A 16,348-nucleotide genomic window follows, 5' to 3' on the forward strand; every position below is an offset into this window, starting at 1 on the left:
TTAGTTATTTGAAAAGATTTATGAGGTAACACCGTTTGTCAGAGAACCGTTGTGGCCAGGAATGGAGGTCACCTTGTGTCTGGTATGTGAGGCACATTCTGACAGGTGATGTGACGCTTCCGAGTGGCAGATAGAACATATCGTTAATCATGGAACGAGACGTGGAGTAGAGAAACCTACAAGACAGGACTATTGTTAAATGGATCCCCTTATGTAGATCAGTAAATTAACAAAAAATCACGGTTTACTCACATATGGGAAAAGTGTCGCGCAGCCTAATCGACGTCACCGCGTCTGCGCACGCTGGTCAAGATCCCTCAAGAAGTCCCCCTGTGACTTAAAACTAATAGAGGTTTTCTCCATTTTTTACACGAGTAAACGGTGATTTTTAGTTAATTTAATATGTCTCACGGAATTAAAATATCCTTGCGATGTTTGATTTGAAACAAACATTAAAACGCGCATAATTATACAACGACTTACATTCCCAATTAGAATGTGGAATCTCAATTACGGTCTTACCATTTACTCGTAAATTTCTTAATCTAAACTTAATCTTAATCACTCAAAATGATATGTACCGCACGCCATAGTCATATTAACTTTAATTTAATGTTAGGTAAATAGGTGCTCATTCATTTCAACCGGGTATATCAAGCGGAGGTTTAGAGTGCTTTTCCACCAGAGATGTGCTAAGCCACGTTGCTGTGGACATATAACTTAGCGCTTGTGGAAACGGATTCAGCTTAGCCATTTTTTATACGGAATGGTGCTATGAATGCGTGCTATGGATGTGTGCTATGGGTGCAACTACTTTGCGGCGGCGCATCTTCACACCACATCTTACTCGCATTGCTACATAGCTTAGTATTAGTAGAAACGGTCACATAGTTTCACAACTTAGCTATTACATATTCGCAGCATTGCTACACAGCACATCTCTGGCAGAAGAGCAACCTTACACATCCATCTTATTTTATTTTTTTTACACCACGGAGATTTTATATCGAGGGGCTGTTTGTCTATGGTAGCAATCAGTAATGTCAAAGCTTGTTGCTCCTAAAGTTCATGTTTACTGCTTATTTACGTGGCATTCATTATCACAGCATTTGGTGGTAAGCGTTTATTTCGTTTACGGCATCATTAAACACGTAAACTGGTAGCTGTCGGTATTCTTCGAAGATTAGTAAACGTCTACTGTTATAAATTGGTTATTAACGTAACAACCTTTGAACGGCATTATTATACCGATAACTGAGAGGTGATAAAACTATTTTATCATCCAATTACATTACAAATCTCTGAGATAAACCGTCGCGAGATCATAAATTATACCAGTTAATTTAACATAACTTTTTTGTAGCCGCGTGTTCTAATTGTGTTTTAAGCATTTTAAATTAGCTCGGAATAGTTACACGTAATTAAACAAAGGTTTTCCGTCTGTAACATGTAAGAAATTCTCAACTTTTTGTCCGACACATTCAACACAGACAGTGTCACTTACGGGCCGTTTTGCCGCGAAAAACGACCGCGCCAAAGCCGCCATTTTGTTAGTGATGCGAGTCAATGCCGATACGCAGTAATGCCAATGAGGTTCTCATACGTGATAAAAATGATATACCTACGATAGATAAAGGTGTTTGACATGTTCGTACGATGTGGTGGCCATTTCTAGCTGTTTACACTCTAGTGTAGGTTATAGCAACGTCTCAAGATTTTTAATTGACAGTTTTACAATAAAATAATAAAGGCAGTTAAATACCCGCGCATTTACAGATAGTTTATGGCTTGAGTAGGTAATTTATCCATAATTAAAGTGAGAATTCTACGCAGTAACTCATCATAAGTTATAAAATTTTATTGCGATTAAAATATATTATGAATATGCGCTTGATCCTGTTGAGGGCCGCCTCATTAGTTAATGATTCTTTTTTTAATACTTTGAGTTAAACGAAACGTCAAACAAACTAGTTCTTTGGAGAAATAGGAGCACAGCAGTCCAAGCAGTAATACCTATAAATCGTTTGTCAGACATCGAGTATTTATCGACATTTTCACATCACCAGCTAGAGTTGTATCGCTGGCACGACGCCTCGGGCCGAGAATCGTTTGCGTAACAATCGTCCCTTGTCCGGGCATTCCACCGCGCACGACTCCCAGCCATTCTGTCGTGTCCATTCGGCGCTGTACACCACGTTCCAAGACAATTGCTGAGAGGAAACTGCAATGTATAATGAACACTACGCCACAGACGTCCAAGGTGCAAATTCGTCTGAGCAATCTTCATTATGGTTCAGCGTGGAGTTGTAGTCACAGTTCAAAAGCGGCGATCGTAAGAATAGACGGAATTGCAAAAACAAACCACGCTAACTGAAATGCAAAAGTCTTAAAAAGCTCGAGAAAAGGAAATAACCTCGGAACCTTGGCTACGAACATACAGCTTAGAACATAAACGTAAATATACATAGGTTACTAGTTACATACCTTGCGAGTTAGGCTGGTCGTCGGCGGCTCACAAGGTGGTCGCGAAAATAAAATAGTAAGCAAATATTCCACATGATTTAAATGCACGCTTGATTTAGTTTGAATTGATACCTAATTAGCAATATTGCTCTATGATTCTTGGAACATATCTACCTATATCATCTTCGGATGCTGATTGTTGTCACGACATTTTCTTGAGTTCGATATTATTTTTCCTCTGAGCACTTCACGTTTGTTCGCAAATAATGTATGTTGCATGATTGTCGCCACTCTGTAACGGTGTCTGATGACTCTGTGGCCATCTCCGTCGCCGCATCATGATTGCTTGATCATTACCATGCGCCTGCGTCGATGAGTTGCAGGAAAAACATATTTCTATGGAAATAAATTACAAGATATTTTACTGGGAATCTTTTTATTGTGTTGGGAACTTCCTGGTGGATAGGTATATAAAAAGAATCTGCTTTAAAAAAAAATGTAGCCGTGTCACAGTCGTGTCTCGTGGCAAAAAAGTAAGCCTGTAAATTATTTTTTGCCGCCGCATTAACAAACCATTTACGAGTGCGACTAATAGAAACTGCAATAAAACCAAGTATTCTGCTCGCTGAACTAAATAAAGCGCCCGACAAGGGCCATCGTGGCGTGGGCTCACAATTTCCATACCAAATACGAACACCATTGAAACTCTACCTTTGTCCTTTCTAATCAGCTCTAGTTACTTTAAAGTTAACATTACTGAACGAGGAACGCCTCTAGACAGCACAGATTATACAGCTATTGATTCGAAGTATTATAAGTACCTGAATAGCTATTAGCATTTAACATTCGTTGAGGAGAACCCAAAAGGAATGAGAATAGAGTAGCGATCTAAATATTATACGTAGTAATAAAAAATAAACATAATCAAAACAAAAACAAAGAATCCATAGACAGATACCAAAAACAAAAAAGAAAGACACCAAACTAATTAAACATGCATTTTTTTCTTGTTTCTTTCTACTAATTATACCTGGAATACCTGGTGTATAATGATTTATGTTGGATTAATGCTTATAATTAATATTAATACGTTGTATATTATCAACTGTCAACTACTGCGCCAAAGGCCACTCGGGCGGCGCCAGAGCAGGACATGATTAAAGATTCTTTAAAATAGGCGGGAGCAATAATATACTTGAAAGGAAATTTATATCTGACAATAATTATGCTTAAATATGTAATTAAATGTAGAGTTTAGTTTAATTAAATTTATTACTTTGTAAAGCTAATAAACATGTAAATTTTACAAGTGTAGTTAATTTGCCCTAGTCGTTTTGGATCCTCAAGCCAGCTTAAGCGAACAACGTAGTATAAATACTCAACAAACAAAGTCTAGTCAGCATTTTTCCATGAATCACACAGCATTTGACTGAAAGTTTTGATTCAATCATATAGAAACTGTAATATTTTCAACCCTTCTTGTCTACTTATGAACGGGTGTAGGCAGTGTAGATGTAGGTAGAAACCCATAACCGTTAGTGAATTTTAGGTTACACAATATTATTGCTACAGACATCAGACTTTTGCTATTCGATAGAACAACAGTATTTTGATTGAAGGAATCATGAATAGAAACATTCATGAGCTACATGCAAGAGTAATCTTAAAAATAAATGGTATCCTTAAAAAATAACGATCCTATCAATTTCTGCGGTAAACAATTTAGTTCACAACCCGTTATTATCAACTGTCGACACAATAATCCATCTACAACATGATGCTCCGTCAAAATAATTACCAATCAAAATGGTCGTTACATTTTTCAACTTACGATCGTAATTAAAATGCAGAGGGCGACACAAGCGCGTTCTTTTTTCCTAAGTGACATGCATCATAAATAAGGGCAGTGACAGACTTGATACGTGGATGATACTCCAATCATTAAATGCACCTATTCACAGATTTTCTTTGCCTTTTGCGTGGTTCGTATGCGGAAGAATAGTACGTGTAGGACTGATTCAGAGCTGCGGACTACTTAGCGGGTTTACCGGGGCTCTGGTTCGAAAAGCAGGAGTAGGAACGGGGTGGTTTTTAGTCAGTAAGAGTCTGACACTCCCTCTCGCCTGAGTACGTGTAGGAATCTGATTTTAACTATTACACAAGTTAATTAAATGCCATCTTTTTAATAAACAAACACAACTTAGTAGATTATTTATAAATAGGAACAAATCCCTTTTACAAAAACCAACAATTGAGTCGACTAGCCAAGAAGAACGTCGTGAAACAGTGACAACATTCATACACGGTCTGGAGCTTGAGTGGTTAAAAAACAGTGCGACACGACCGGTCCGGGGACCACGCTTGCAATGTGCGAGGTGAGACCGCTTCACTGAATTCATTAACAATACTAACAGACACAAGAGAGTATCTGTTATGCTTGTTGAGTTTAGTTGTGCCTTATTCTTATAACATGGTATTCTTAATCTTATACTATACACATAAAAAAATCTACTAAATTCATTCCCGAATTATCACGATGTGTCGCTTATGCTATGATCTATATTTTTAAGTCGAGGTCTCCTCAAGTAAGGGTCCGCACTTGATTAGTACACCATCCAATATTTACTGCTGTACTCAGAGACATTTAATGATTATTTAAGCGATTCATTAGTAACGATTTTGTATCGAAAACAATTGCTAAGGACTAGGTTAAGTAGCCATTAAATGACTCTGAGTGTGGCAGTTAGTCTTTTGCAGGCTATAGAAACACAGGCTAATAAATTCCCAACTTAGTTCATTAGACAATAAGGCCAACATCTTGAGATCTGTATAATAAAGTCATTCCACTCATTCAGCCTACAGCAGGTACTCTGAAATGTCAGCTTAGATCGAGTTAGTGCCCAATTACGTTAGCTGCAAATCTTATTAAGGCACAGGATAAATGTGTTTAAAGCTACCTTGAAAGATTTTATTGCTAGCGTAATGAAAGGGAGTTTTATTTAATCTGTGATACTTAATAAGTAAGTATCATTTGTGATTACTCGTTTTTTATGGTATAAGCCGGTAAACAAGCAGACGGATTACCTAATGGTAAGCAATCACCGCCACCTATGGACACCCGAAAGACCAGAGGCGTTATAAGTGCGTTGCCGGCCTTTAGGGGTTAGGAATTCAAGGGTTGTTGGAGAATCGGGGATTGGAAAAGTAACCCCAATCACGCGACGAAAACAACGCAAGCGTTGTTTCACGTCGGTTTTCTATGAGGCCGTGGTTATATTCCGGTCAAGCCGACCCATTCGTGCCAAAGCATGGCTCTCCCACACAACGCAAAACCTAATAAATGTACTATCTTTAAATAATTCCTACACATAATATAGAGGCGAAAGGAAAAAATCTATGTGAGTCTATTTTCTTTCCAGTTATTCTTAGAAAGAATAATATCAATTAAGAAATCTTTTCATTAGATATATGTACTAAACTTGTTGCTAATATCAATTAAAACGCGTTGGCGCCACAGATATTATATCGATAAGCCGGTTAATTGCTTGATTTCATAAGTTGCCCAGAGCAAAACTAAGTACACCCAATATATAAATAAAGTACTTTCACTACACTGTCGTTTTGCATTTATTCATTTCATTCGTATTCAACTTTTAACAGACCAATTCGTAAGTTTGGTGAAAATTTGCCACTCATCATCATCTCAAGTTTTGCAATTTCATTCGTTTAGTTTAACATAGTTCAAAACTGCGTTGACGTATCAGCTTTTCTTATAAAATCAGGTGCTTTTATGCCTTTTAGTGTTACTACAAGAGGAAATATCAGTAGGACTTGAAACATGGTAGGTCTTATAAAAAAACAAAATGCTAAAAAACAGTAATAGATAGATACCCTTTTCTGGAGTCTTATTCCAAGAAGTTAGAATTACTTCCCTAAAAGTTCCATGCCTCATAACATGGACTGGGCATACCTTGTCTATGGGCTAGGCTAGTATCTGCGTTCGAAGTTGGAGGGAAAATTATCGATGCCCAACATGGCCGCCGGCCGTTACTCGAGGACTTATTGAAAATGTCGCAACTCGAGTAACTAATGCGTTAATTAAAATCGCTCAAGCCCTCACACCGGTCTAATTGGTCTTCGCTATATAAAAGTGATAATTTATAAGTCATGTCAATGTCTAATGCTTATGAATTATTAATTTCCATGGTGTTTTTATACTTTTTATGTAGAAAGAGGACTTGTACTGTTTCCTGGCTTTCCTATATCAAGTAAACATAGATAATTATCTTTATAAGCTCGTTTGTAAAATAAGCCTACACAGAAGGATGTTGTTATGTCAATGTTTCCTGCGAGTGAATGGTGGGTTATAAAACTCAAACATTAGGCACTCTTAACAAGAATCTGTTGTGTTTAAGTAGTCGTAAATTGACGAAGTAAATTATTATTCCTGTTTTATTTATTTATTGCGTAAGAGATTTATAATTTGCTTGTTATAGTTACATAGTTTTCCGCGCGTAATTATTTCGAGCTTGTTCGACTGGTTTCAAGCTGTTACGGAGCCCGTTTGTGATCTCATCTCGGAACGAAGACGCAGATGATGTGTAATTTTAGTTGTTAAGTTAGTTGCAGTGTGAATAATTTAAGATATACTAATAATAATAAAATCTTTATTTTTATACATTGCTCAATGACTTTACTAATAATTTCAAGTGGTCGTCAGAACTACCGACAGACCAAGAAATATTTTTAAGACTCTGAAATTGCTGTCATAATATTCATAAAACAACTGACGCGAAGTGCCGAGAAGAAGTAAGCTTAATCGGGGAATAAAAACATAAAGTTTCTTTAAATTGGATTACTATTGTTTCGTGAATAAAAACGAGATCGTAACATGTTACAAATGTTGTTACAGAACGGGTGCACTGCGTTGCAGCGCGCAGCAGCGGACGGCCACATCGAGGTTGTGCAACTGTTGCTGCAACATGGCGCCGATCCCAACAAACAAGATAACGTGGTGCGTACTACTTATGATGCGAGTTTTGTTGAAGGTCTAAGCATTGTTGGGAGACATTTGGTAAAGCACTATCAATAATATATCACTAATATGCAATTTAAAAGGCAAGTTGTTAAGTCACTAACTGAAACTGTGTAATCTACGTATTAACAACAATTGTACGAATCTTACATCCATGTCCTACATCTGACCGAATTTTAATTTCAATTTTTAATAGTTAATCCGCGAACAATGGTGTGGATCATATGTTTGTTAAGTGTTATTTATTACTTTTACTGTACTAATGTAACATATGATTGTTAATTGTTCCTAAATAAATAAATAAAAAAATAAATAAAAGCAGTCGCCTTTACGACTGGCAAGAAAGGTTTTATTTTTATTTTTACAGCTTTGTATTGTAATGCACAGGGTCTAAACTTCATGTTATTTATGATTTTGAATATGGTCATGTTATGTAGACGAGCTGGTTTTATTTTTGCAGCACGGCAACACAGCAGCACACGAGGCTGCATGGAAGGGATATTCACGCTGCGTGGCGCTGCTGGCGCACGCGGGCGCAGAGCTGCGCGCGCGCAACGCGGCTGGGTTCGCGCCGCTACACCTCGCCTGCCAGAATGGACACAACCAGTCCTGCAGGGAGATATTGCTGGCTGGAGCGCCGCCAGACTTGCAGAACAATGTACGTTCATATCTGTGCTAAGATCATGAGTACAAAATATTTAAATTAGATAATAAAATACTTATAAAATGTTGAATTCGGTATTCATATCAACTGTATATTAACAGGCTCTCTTTATTTTCCAGTATGGCGACACGTCCCTCCACACGGCGGCTCGGTATGGACACGCCGGCGTCACTCGCATCCTCATCTCCGCTCAGTGCAGAGTCTCCGAACAGAACAAGAATGGAGACACAGCACTACACATCGCCGCAGCCATGGGCCGACGGAAACTAACCAGAATACTCCTCGAAGCTGGCTGCGACAAGGCGATACGTAACCATCAAGGAGAAACAGCAAGAGATATAGCCACCAGGAAAGGATTGGAAGAAATCATTACTATTCTCAATACCCCTGTAGCTAAACAACCTAAGAAGAAGCACAGAGATAAGAGCAAAGACAGAACACTGGACGAACCGGACGCTGGCAAAAAGAAAGAAAAAGATAAAGAGAAAGGTAAGGACAAGAGAAAGAAAAACGTGCACTTCGAAACTCCTCCACAAGTCCAGTGGTCTCCGTACGGCTGTCATTACTATCCCGATCCGAAATTCTTCCCAAAACCAAAACTAAGCTCGCTTCCCACCGAACCTCTGAAAAAAGGCGAGCAGTACTATTTAGATTTGGCTGGGAACATTAAAAAGGGACCGATAGGCGCTGGGTACACTTGTTATTGTGCACCATTCTTTAAACACATGGAAGATAAATTGAATGAAGACAAGAAGGACCTGAAGAAACATATCGATAGAGCGCATGAGAGGCTAGATCAGAAAGTGACGGATTTAGAAATGAAAACACAAGGACAAATATCAGAGTTGACGAGATTCGTAGCAGCTGAGAGAGCAATGTGTAAAGAAAGGCATAAACACTTAGAACATTGGCTGACCAGAGGCATGATGTTTAGAGCGTCGGAAAGAGTTAAAAAATTAGATTTCAGTCCCAAAGGTTCGTTAGATATACCACCACTTAAACGTACTAGAAGCTTAGAGTTACTGGATGCCGACACAGAAGAATGGAACAAAGTGCACCGGATAATAAAGAGTTTCAATAAAAACGCTGAACATTATGAAAGTAATGCCAAAGATCTGAACGATAGTAAAGCAACGTCTAAAAGCACCGAGGTCCTGGACAGTCGACAAGACAGTCCTAGACAGCGGTACTTGTTGAAGAACTCGAAGAGTAGTGATCAGTTAGATGCTGGACCGAGCAGGCTTGCAATACCTCCTTATTCTAAGATAAGCAAAGAAAGTCACCATCAGAACGTTACAGCAGAGATCCATGTAAAAGCAAATAAAATGTCGGTGTCACAGTCACCAATGTCGATGGAAGTAGAAAGTTATCACAACCAAAGGTATCGGTCGCCTAGTCGACACTCTGACGCGAAGTCACCGGCCAGTAGTCACAAACAGCCCAGTGACTTAGATGAAGACGTCAGGAGTTCGAAAGACCAAAATGTTCCTTTATGGAAGAGTCAGGTTCTACAACGGACAGCTGATGATATCAGGAAGCGAGTTGCATTCGAAAAAGAAATGGCTGATGTTATGTCAAGGACCAACAAATCTTTGGATATATCACAGGACGGATACGTGAAACTGAGAAAACAAGCCAATTATCAAAACAATGAAATGGAAAGAGAACAAAGAAAGTCAGTACAAGAACTAGTGGCGCAAGTGGAACAACGCGTCTCTCCAGAACCTCTCAGTAGGAAAATACAACCCACCGAAAACGTAGAAACTGTTCCGTCAACAAGCCACCAGAACCCCGGCATTTTGAAAATGCCACAACAACCACAAAGACCAGCTCCTGTGTTAAAAGAGAAACCACCGAAAAGCAAACGATTCAGTTTACACAACCTCATACCGTTCCCAACAAGAAAAACTTTTCAGAACCCACCGAAGGAAAATGGTAACAACTCAGAAAGTAGTGATGAGGAAGATAATCCAATCAGGAGTTCGATGCAGCCGGGGCCGATGAGGAACACCAACCTGTTACAAACACTGCCGATGCCAAATTTCGAGACTGTGTCAAAGTCCCCGTCACCTGCACAAATGTCGACACAGAATGCGTATCCTCATGACTTACGGTCCATGATACCAAAAGACGCGTACTTCCACGACATCTCCAACAGGCAGATGCCCTACATGGACAATGGTCTACCGGTGCCACAGTTCCCATGTCCACAGTACGACTACAATCAGTCAGGGTTACCGAACCAAATACAGCCACGGAACAGGAACCCATTATACCACCATCAGACTGGAGTGTTCGATGCGATGATGCAAGACCACATCATGAGGGAGATGGAGAGAATACCTCACTGCTATAGCGAGCATTTAGACCAGAACACAGAAGTGGAGATTGCGAATCAGAATGATTTTCGGATGTGTTACGACCCGATGTACCCGAATTTTAGGGGGAACCCGCATGGAATGACGAGGAAGCCGGACCATAGTCTGCTGCACAGCCGGCTGCAGTCGCTGGCCATCAACACGGCGCTGACGGAGAGCCACAGCCAGGCCGACCGGGAGTCGCACAACGACTCCGGGTACAGCACCAAGGTGTACGGCAGCTCGCAGGGCCCGTCGCCCAGTCTGTCCGGACATGCGGAGGGGTCCGACAACTTGTCCGGCCAGAGAGTCAACATCGTACCCAACGGCAAGATTATCAACGGACAGATTGGAGCTTCAAGCTTAGTTTGACACGAAATGTGCTAACGGAGAATGATACCTGCCTTCTACAAAACCGAAAAGTATTTTTATCCAGGAAAACATATTTCGTTTTATTCAAAAATCTCTTGATGTTACAAAAACTTTAGTTTAATTCGCAATTATAATTCACAGAGCACGTTAACCGTGTTAATAATAATAATCTAAGTCACTTACACAAACACACACAAACTGAATACATAATTATATAATTTAATATTTGTCGTTATTTTTGCAAAAAGTACAAATTTAATGTAGGGTTTAATGATGCCATGTATCACAGTAATTGTAATTAATTAATATTAAGCATTAAGTACCTAATAATACTTGAATACTCAAATATAAAGTGTTTTTCAGTATTTGAGTATTCTTGTTAGTTTTTCTTTTAATTTGTAAAATACTCATTTCACTATTGTTTTTTAAGTCGGGTCATACTAAGTACATTTTGATTTGTGTAGTATTGTAGGGTGGAACTCGTAGAACCTCAATATACAATGTGATAGGCTTGAGACTTCTAACCCGTTAAGGCTGAGTACTACATCTAATTTTATCGACAAAAGTCGGGAGTCGAAGGGGTCGAATTTATAAGCTATTTTAATATTTTTTTTACTTTTTTTGATATCAAATGTTGTATGCGTCGTAGAAACAAAAAAAACGACAAACGGTAGCTAATAACCTTGGCTAACTAATTCATTACTTTTTTCATATGTTTGATAATGATTTGGTAGAAAAAAAATCATTTATGTTATTTTTACCGAAAAAATCATAATTTTTCAATATTTTCAATTAGGGGTTCAACCCCCATATTATTTTTTTTGTTGATAAAATTAGATGTAGTACTCAGCCTTAACGGGTTAGAAGTCTCACCCCTATCACATTGTAGATGTAAGATAGCATAATAATATGGCAAGTGCTTATGAAAAATTAGAACAAATATTGGTATACAAAAATCATCCTTATGTTAAGGGAATAAAACTTTCATTTCTAAAGCAGGCACAGGCAATTTTGAGGTGGTAAATTTTAGTGTCTTACCTAGGACTAATTGTACCTGTTTAATAAAAAAATACTCGATGTTAGTCTGTACTGCGTTCCACCCTGTTTGGTGTGCTAATTATATAAAACTGTAAACAATATACTTTTATACCTAAAATGTAAATGTATTGTAATATTAAATTGAGCCTTATTGTATGTAGGAATAAAGTCACAAATTGTGTAGTCCGTGTAATATAATCTATATTTATTGTGTTGCATTGTATTTGATTGATGATTGATAACTTTGTACTGATTGATTGATTGATTCTAATAAAATGCACTTTTGAAGTGTCACCAACTAAAACTTGGCATTATTTCTAACAAAAAATTTTTTATTATATTATTTTTTTTCATCCACTGTTAGACATAAGCCTCTTCTCTAGAATGCTTCTAAGGAGGCTTACAGTCATCACTCCACCTAGCCGGAAAGGTGTCCTACACTTCAATTGCCTATGTGCGATCTCTACATCAAAACAAGTCAATGACGTAATAAAACCAAAAAAAAATACTGATTTAAGACTTTAATACTTATTTGTAACATTTTAATTAACAGCACGTCGTTCTCCCCACTGTTTCTCTCTGTAGAAGTCGGTCAAACTTGTATGGTATAATGGCACACCCCTTAGGGTTGCAGACCGGGCTCCTACAATCCTCACGGCTACATAATCACCAGGTTTCACAGGCCTCAAACCTCCATCTTCAGCCAAAACATCCATTTGTTCAAACACAACCCTCAAATATAATTCGTTCCTACCTAAAATGTTGCCAGTTTTCTTCGCGATCCCTTCTACTAATACTAAATGAGTGTTGCCAATTTCTGCTTCGTTAAGCAGTTGACATTTCCGTCTGTATACTTCTAGCATTCGGTGGTGACGTTCTTTCTTTATGTGGTCGGGCACGTCGTCTTTGTAACGGCGGTAGGCTGTTGTTTTCTGTGATTGAGAAATATAGAACATTCAATAATAGATACCCACACATTAATTTTGAAACTAATAACAATAAATACTTTTTTATCTATCATTCATATACAAACTAAATCATCATATATGTGACGTGGGTGCTTCAGAATATCAAAGCACAGAAAATCTTCTCTTTTAAATTAAGTCATTTGTAGCGAATATTGCATAAAACATTTCTCAGTTCTCATTTGTATTTAAGTTCTGTCCAATCTTAAGATTCAGATTATTGTAAAATATGTTATTACCTCTCTCATACTGTAAGGGAATAGGAACGCTATGTTATAGTCCACCATCTCCATGAGTGAGAGTGTTTCTTGAAACTCCTCGTCTGTCTCACCGCAGAATCCGCAGATCATGTCCGTTGATAGACCCACTGGAACAAATACATTTTATCATTAGAAGTTTTAATGGTTATTGTTAGTGACCATGTCAGTTTAAAAACTTATTTCAAATACATTTTCTTCATATTCAATGCAATTCCAACCTTATAGTAAGTATATTAAGTTGAATTTCTATTGTTGGAAAGTGAAATAGGTAGTTGTTAAGAAAACAGAAGTTTACCTCCAGGGATTGTCCTCTTCACTTCGTCTACAAGTTGTAGGTAGGCCTCCCTTGTGTACCCTCTGCGCATGCGCTCCAACACTGCGCTGGAGCCAGACTGCGCCGGTAAGTGCAACAACTTGCATATGTTGGGACGCTCTGAGATTATTTGCAACACCTAAAAATAATAATTTATAGGTGTTATAAATTTTCTAAAGAGATTTTTGCAAGCCTTTGTTGCTAAGCAAATCTATATATTAATACGTGATGCAAAAACTTTGGACCGCTTTTTACGAAAATTGCGCGGACGTAGGAGCATAAAATTTGGTACATTTATAGTTTATGTGTAGGAGAAGTGGAGAACGCTAATATTTTTCAAAAATAATGCTTATAAAGTACATTAAATCAATAAATAAAACATAACACACACATGCATAGTATCTGATCGTATTTGACAAAACGTCAAAATTAATAGACATTGCGATGATATTCTGACGTCTCATATGAATAGAGTTTTATAAAAGAGTTTGTTTGAGTTTGAGTTAAATAAAAATTATCCTTGCACGTATGTTAAGTGGTATTGTAAATTAAATCGTATATGGTCGAATTTCGATCACTAGGCGACCACTAGTATTATGTAAAAGGAGATTTGAAATAACAATACAGTTTTGATTGACAGACAATTATGTCAATTACCTCTTCAGGAAAATCTTTAGGATGTGCTGCAGTAAATCTTATTCTCATCTCAGGATCCACTGAGGACACCTTGTCCAATAGGTCAGCAAATCTCATGCCACCCTTCTTTGTTTTATAAACAGTTTTAAATCCTGAAAAATAGTTTGAGAAATTAGGACAAATTAATTCAATCAAAACCATCTAAAAATTACGTAAAATATTCTCACGCTTCGGCACGAATATCAAATCAACAGCCTATAATAAATAGCCGCTGCTGCCTCTTCTTACACAGAGAAGGTTTGAGCATTAATCACGACGCTTGCTCAATGCATTGAGCAAGGGTGACCAAAGCAAAACAACGTTTGCATTGTGTTTCTGGTATTGCAGATATCTATGGACAGCCCTAATATCATCGGATAATCTGGTCTGCTAGTTTAACGCCCTATTCCATAAAACAACTTTTCAAACTTAAAAATCTCACCTTTAGCTAAATGAGTGCCAAATTTCTCCGTGGCTTGAGTGACATCCCTGTAGCTGTTGACATTCTGTCCTAACAGAGTGACTTCCTTGACTCCTTGGTCGGCAAGCTGGCGCACTTCGTCCACAATGGATGACACAGGACGTGAACGCTCCCGGCCTCGGGTGAATGGGACGATGCAGTACGTACACATGTTGTCACAGCCTCGCATTATTGAACTGCAAGATAAAAATAAATCTTTTAATGTTATGTACTATGTACGAATCGAGTATTTTAAATTACTAGACAAAATAAGACATATATTTTTGTTTGCTTATCACTTATTGTTAATGTTTTCCAATATTTCATAACCTATGCTAAAGCTATATGTATCTAAACTTAATATAAACTTGAAGAGTTTGTTTGTTTAAATGCGCTAATCTCCGAAACTACAGGTCCAATTTGAAATTATTTTTGTGTTAGATAGTCCATATATAAAGGATGGCTAAAGGCTATTATACATCACGGTACATTCAAAAGAGGAAGAGCAGAGAGAATAAATTCGAGAAGTAGCTAGTGCATAATAAATGTCAGTAAGTTTTATAAATGAACTCTATCATGATTCTGATTCAACTTAATTTTCAAATACAAAGTGATCTCACATGAAAGCTGACACACTATCTTGGTTCAGCCTCACTGGCACCACATCAGCATATGTTTCATCCAGAGACAGCAGTACATTGACTGCTGTCTGCCCATTCTCCGTGAGGGCCAGCAGGCGAGGAAGGTCTCGGTAACTGTCTGGTCCAGCCACTGAAACACAATTATTACTTGATAAGTATTTTGCATTTTTACTTAGTTATAACAATGAGTTATTTAAAATCAAATTACTAGTTTCTTGTATTATTTTCTTCTTTACAATCAGAAACATAAACTTAAATTCATTGGGCAACTGGCTGCCGTTCTCAGAAGACTGGCAGCATTGCCATGTAAGATGACAATGCTTATTTTCTAACCGAAGAAATAGCCAGCCTTCTGGTGATGTGTAGAGTCGATTAGTATCAGTATCAGACATGTTGTAAAATAATAAAGTCAGCAAGATTCTACTTACCAACATCAACAGCTTTTTCTTTTTCAATCAATTTCTCCTTCAGTCGCTCTGCCATACAGCCCAGAATGCCAATCTTTACGGAGCGACCTCTCGCGCGCCTCTTCAAGCCCTCTAAGATGGTCCAAGCGATGCCAGATCTTGGTCTCCGCACCTTCTCGTATTGCACATGTCATCACCAGGAATATATCTGCTTCCTCTTCAATTTCTGTCTTCTCAAAGCCTTCTTTTTTTAAAATAGACCAAACTATATCCGTGTCGTTGAGATTCATCTGGCAACCGTAAACATCAAAGAAAACTTTTCTCTTTGTCTTAATTCTATTATTTTCAAGCAAATACGGTATATAAGGACTATCTGTGATAACTGATTCAGAACTTTCAGTGATAAAATCTTTCAAACCTGGCCCTTGTTTTATTTTTTCTTTAACAGAAGTCAACCGTTGTGTGTCTGAATAACATCGACAATTACTTGAGGAAGCACAACTTATCAGCTTTGATACGCGCTGCAAACGCCTAATATATAGCATTTTGATATTAAATAATAAGTTACAGAAATTAAATTTGTCTTAATTAAACGAAAATAAAAACAAACATTTTATCCAATATAACCTACAAATGATTTCAGATTATTGTCATTGTCAGTGTCATTCACTCAGCTGATATTTCATAATTATTATTCT

The 16,348-nt window shown here is 37.8% G+C and overlaps 2 protein-coding genes across 3 annotated transcripts in view; one reads left to right on the forward strand and one right to left on the reverse strand.

Annotated features, from left to right (window-relative positions):
* The window catches only part of LOC118271881 (ankycorbin), a 73,923-nt gene extending 62,530 nt beyond the window's left edge, over positions 1 to 11,393 (forward strand). For both annotated transcript variants that reach the window (XM_050693964.1, XM_050693965.1), the window contains 3 exons: positions 7,376 to 7,477; positions 7,959 to 8,156; positions 8,282 to 11,393. In XM_050693964.1, coding sequence (XP_050549921.1) covers positions 7,376 to 7,477; positions 7,959 to 8,156; positions 8,282 to 10,891 — 2,910 coding nt within the window. In that variant the 3' untranslated portion in view covers positions 10,892 to 11,393. The remainder of the gene's footprint in view (positions 1 to 7,375; positions 7,478 to 7,958; positions 8,157 to 8,281) is intronic.
* A 1,042-nt stretch (positions 11,394 to 12,435) lies between these two features.
* Positions 12,436 to 16,316, reverse strand: LOC118272068 (CDK5RAP1-like protein). The gene is given in 8 exon segments (XM_035588379.2): positions 12,436 to 12,861; positions 13,134 to 13,261; positions 13,450 to 13,606; positions 14,125 to 14,255; positions 14,585 to 14,799; positions 15,223 to 15,373; positions 15,672 to 15,775; positions 15,777 to 16,316. Coding segments are annotated over 8 exon segments (1,695 nt in total). The 5' UTR covers positions 16,196 to 16,316; the 3' UTR covers positions 12,436 to 12,471.
* Positions 16,317 to 16,348: the final 32 nt, after the last annotated feature.

This window comes from Spodoptera frugiperda, chromosome 5 (genome assembly GCF_023101765.2).
Source record: "Spodoptera frugiperda isolate SF20-4 chromosome 5, AGI-APGP_CSIRO_Sfru_2.0, whole genome shotgun sequence".
NCBI classification, from domain to species: domain Eukaryota; kingdom Metazoa; phylum Arthropoda; class Insecta; order Lepidoptera; family Noctuidae; genus Spodoptera; species Spodoptera frugiperda.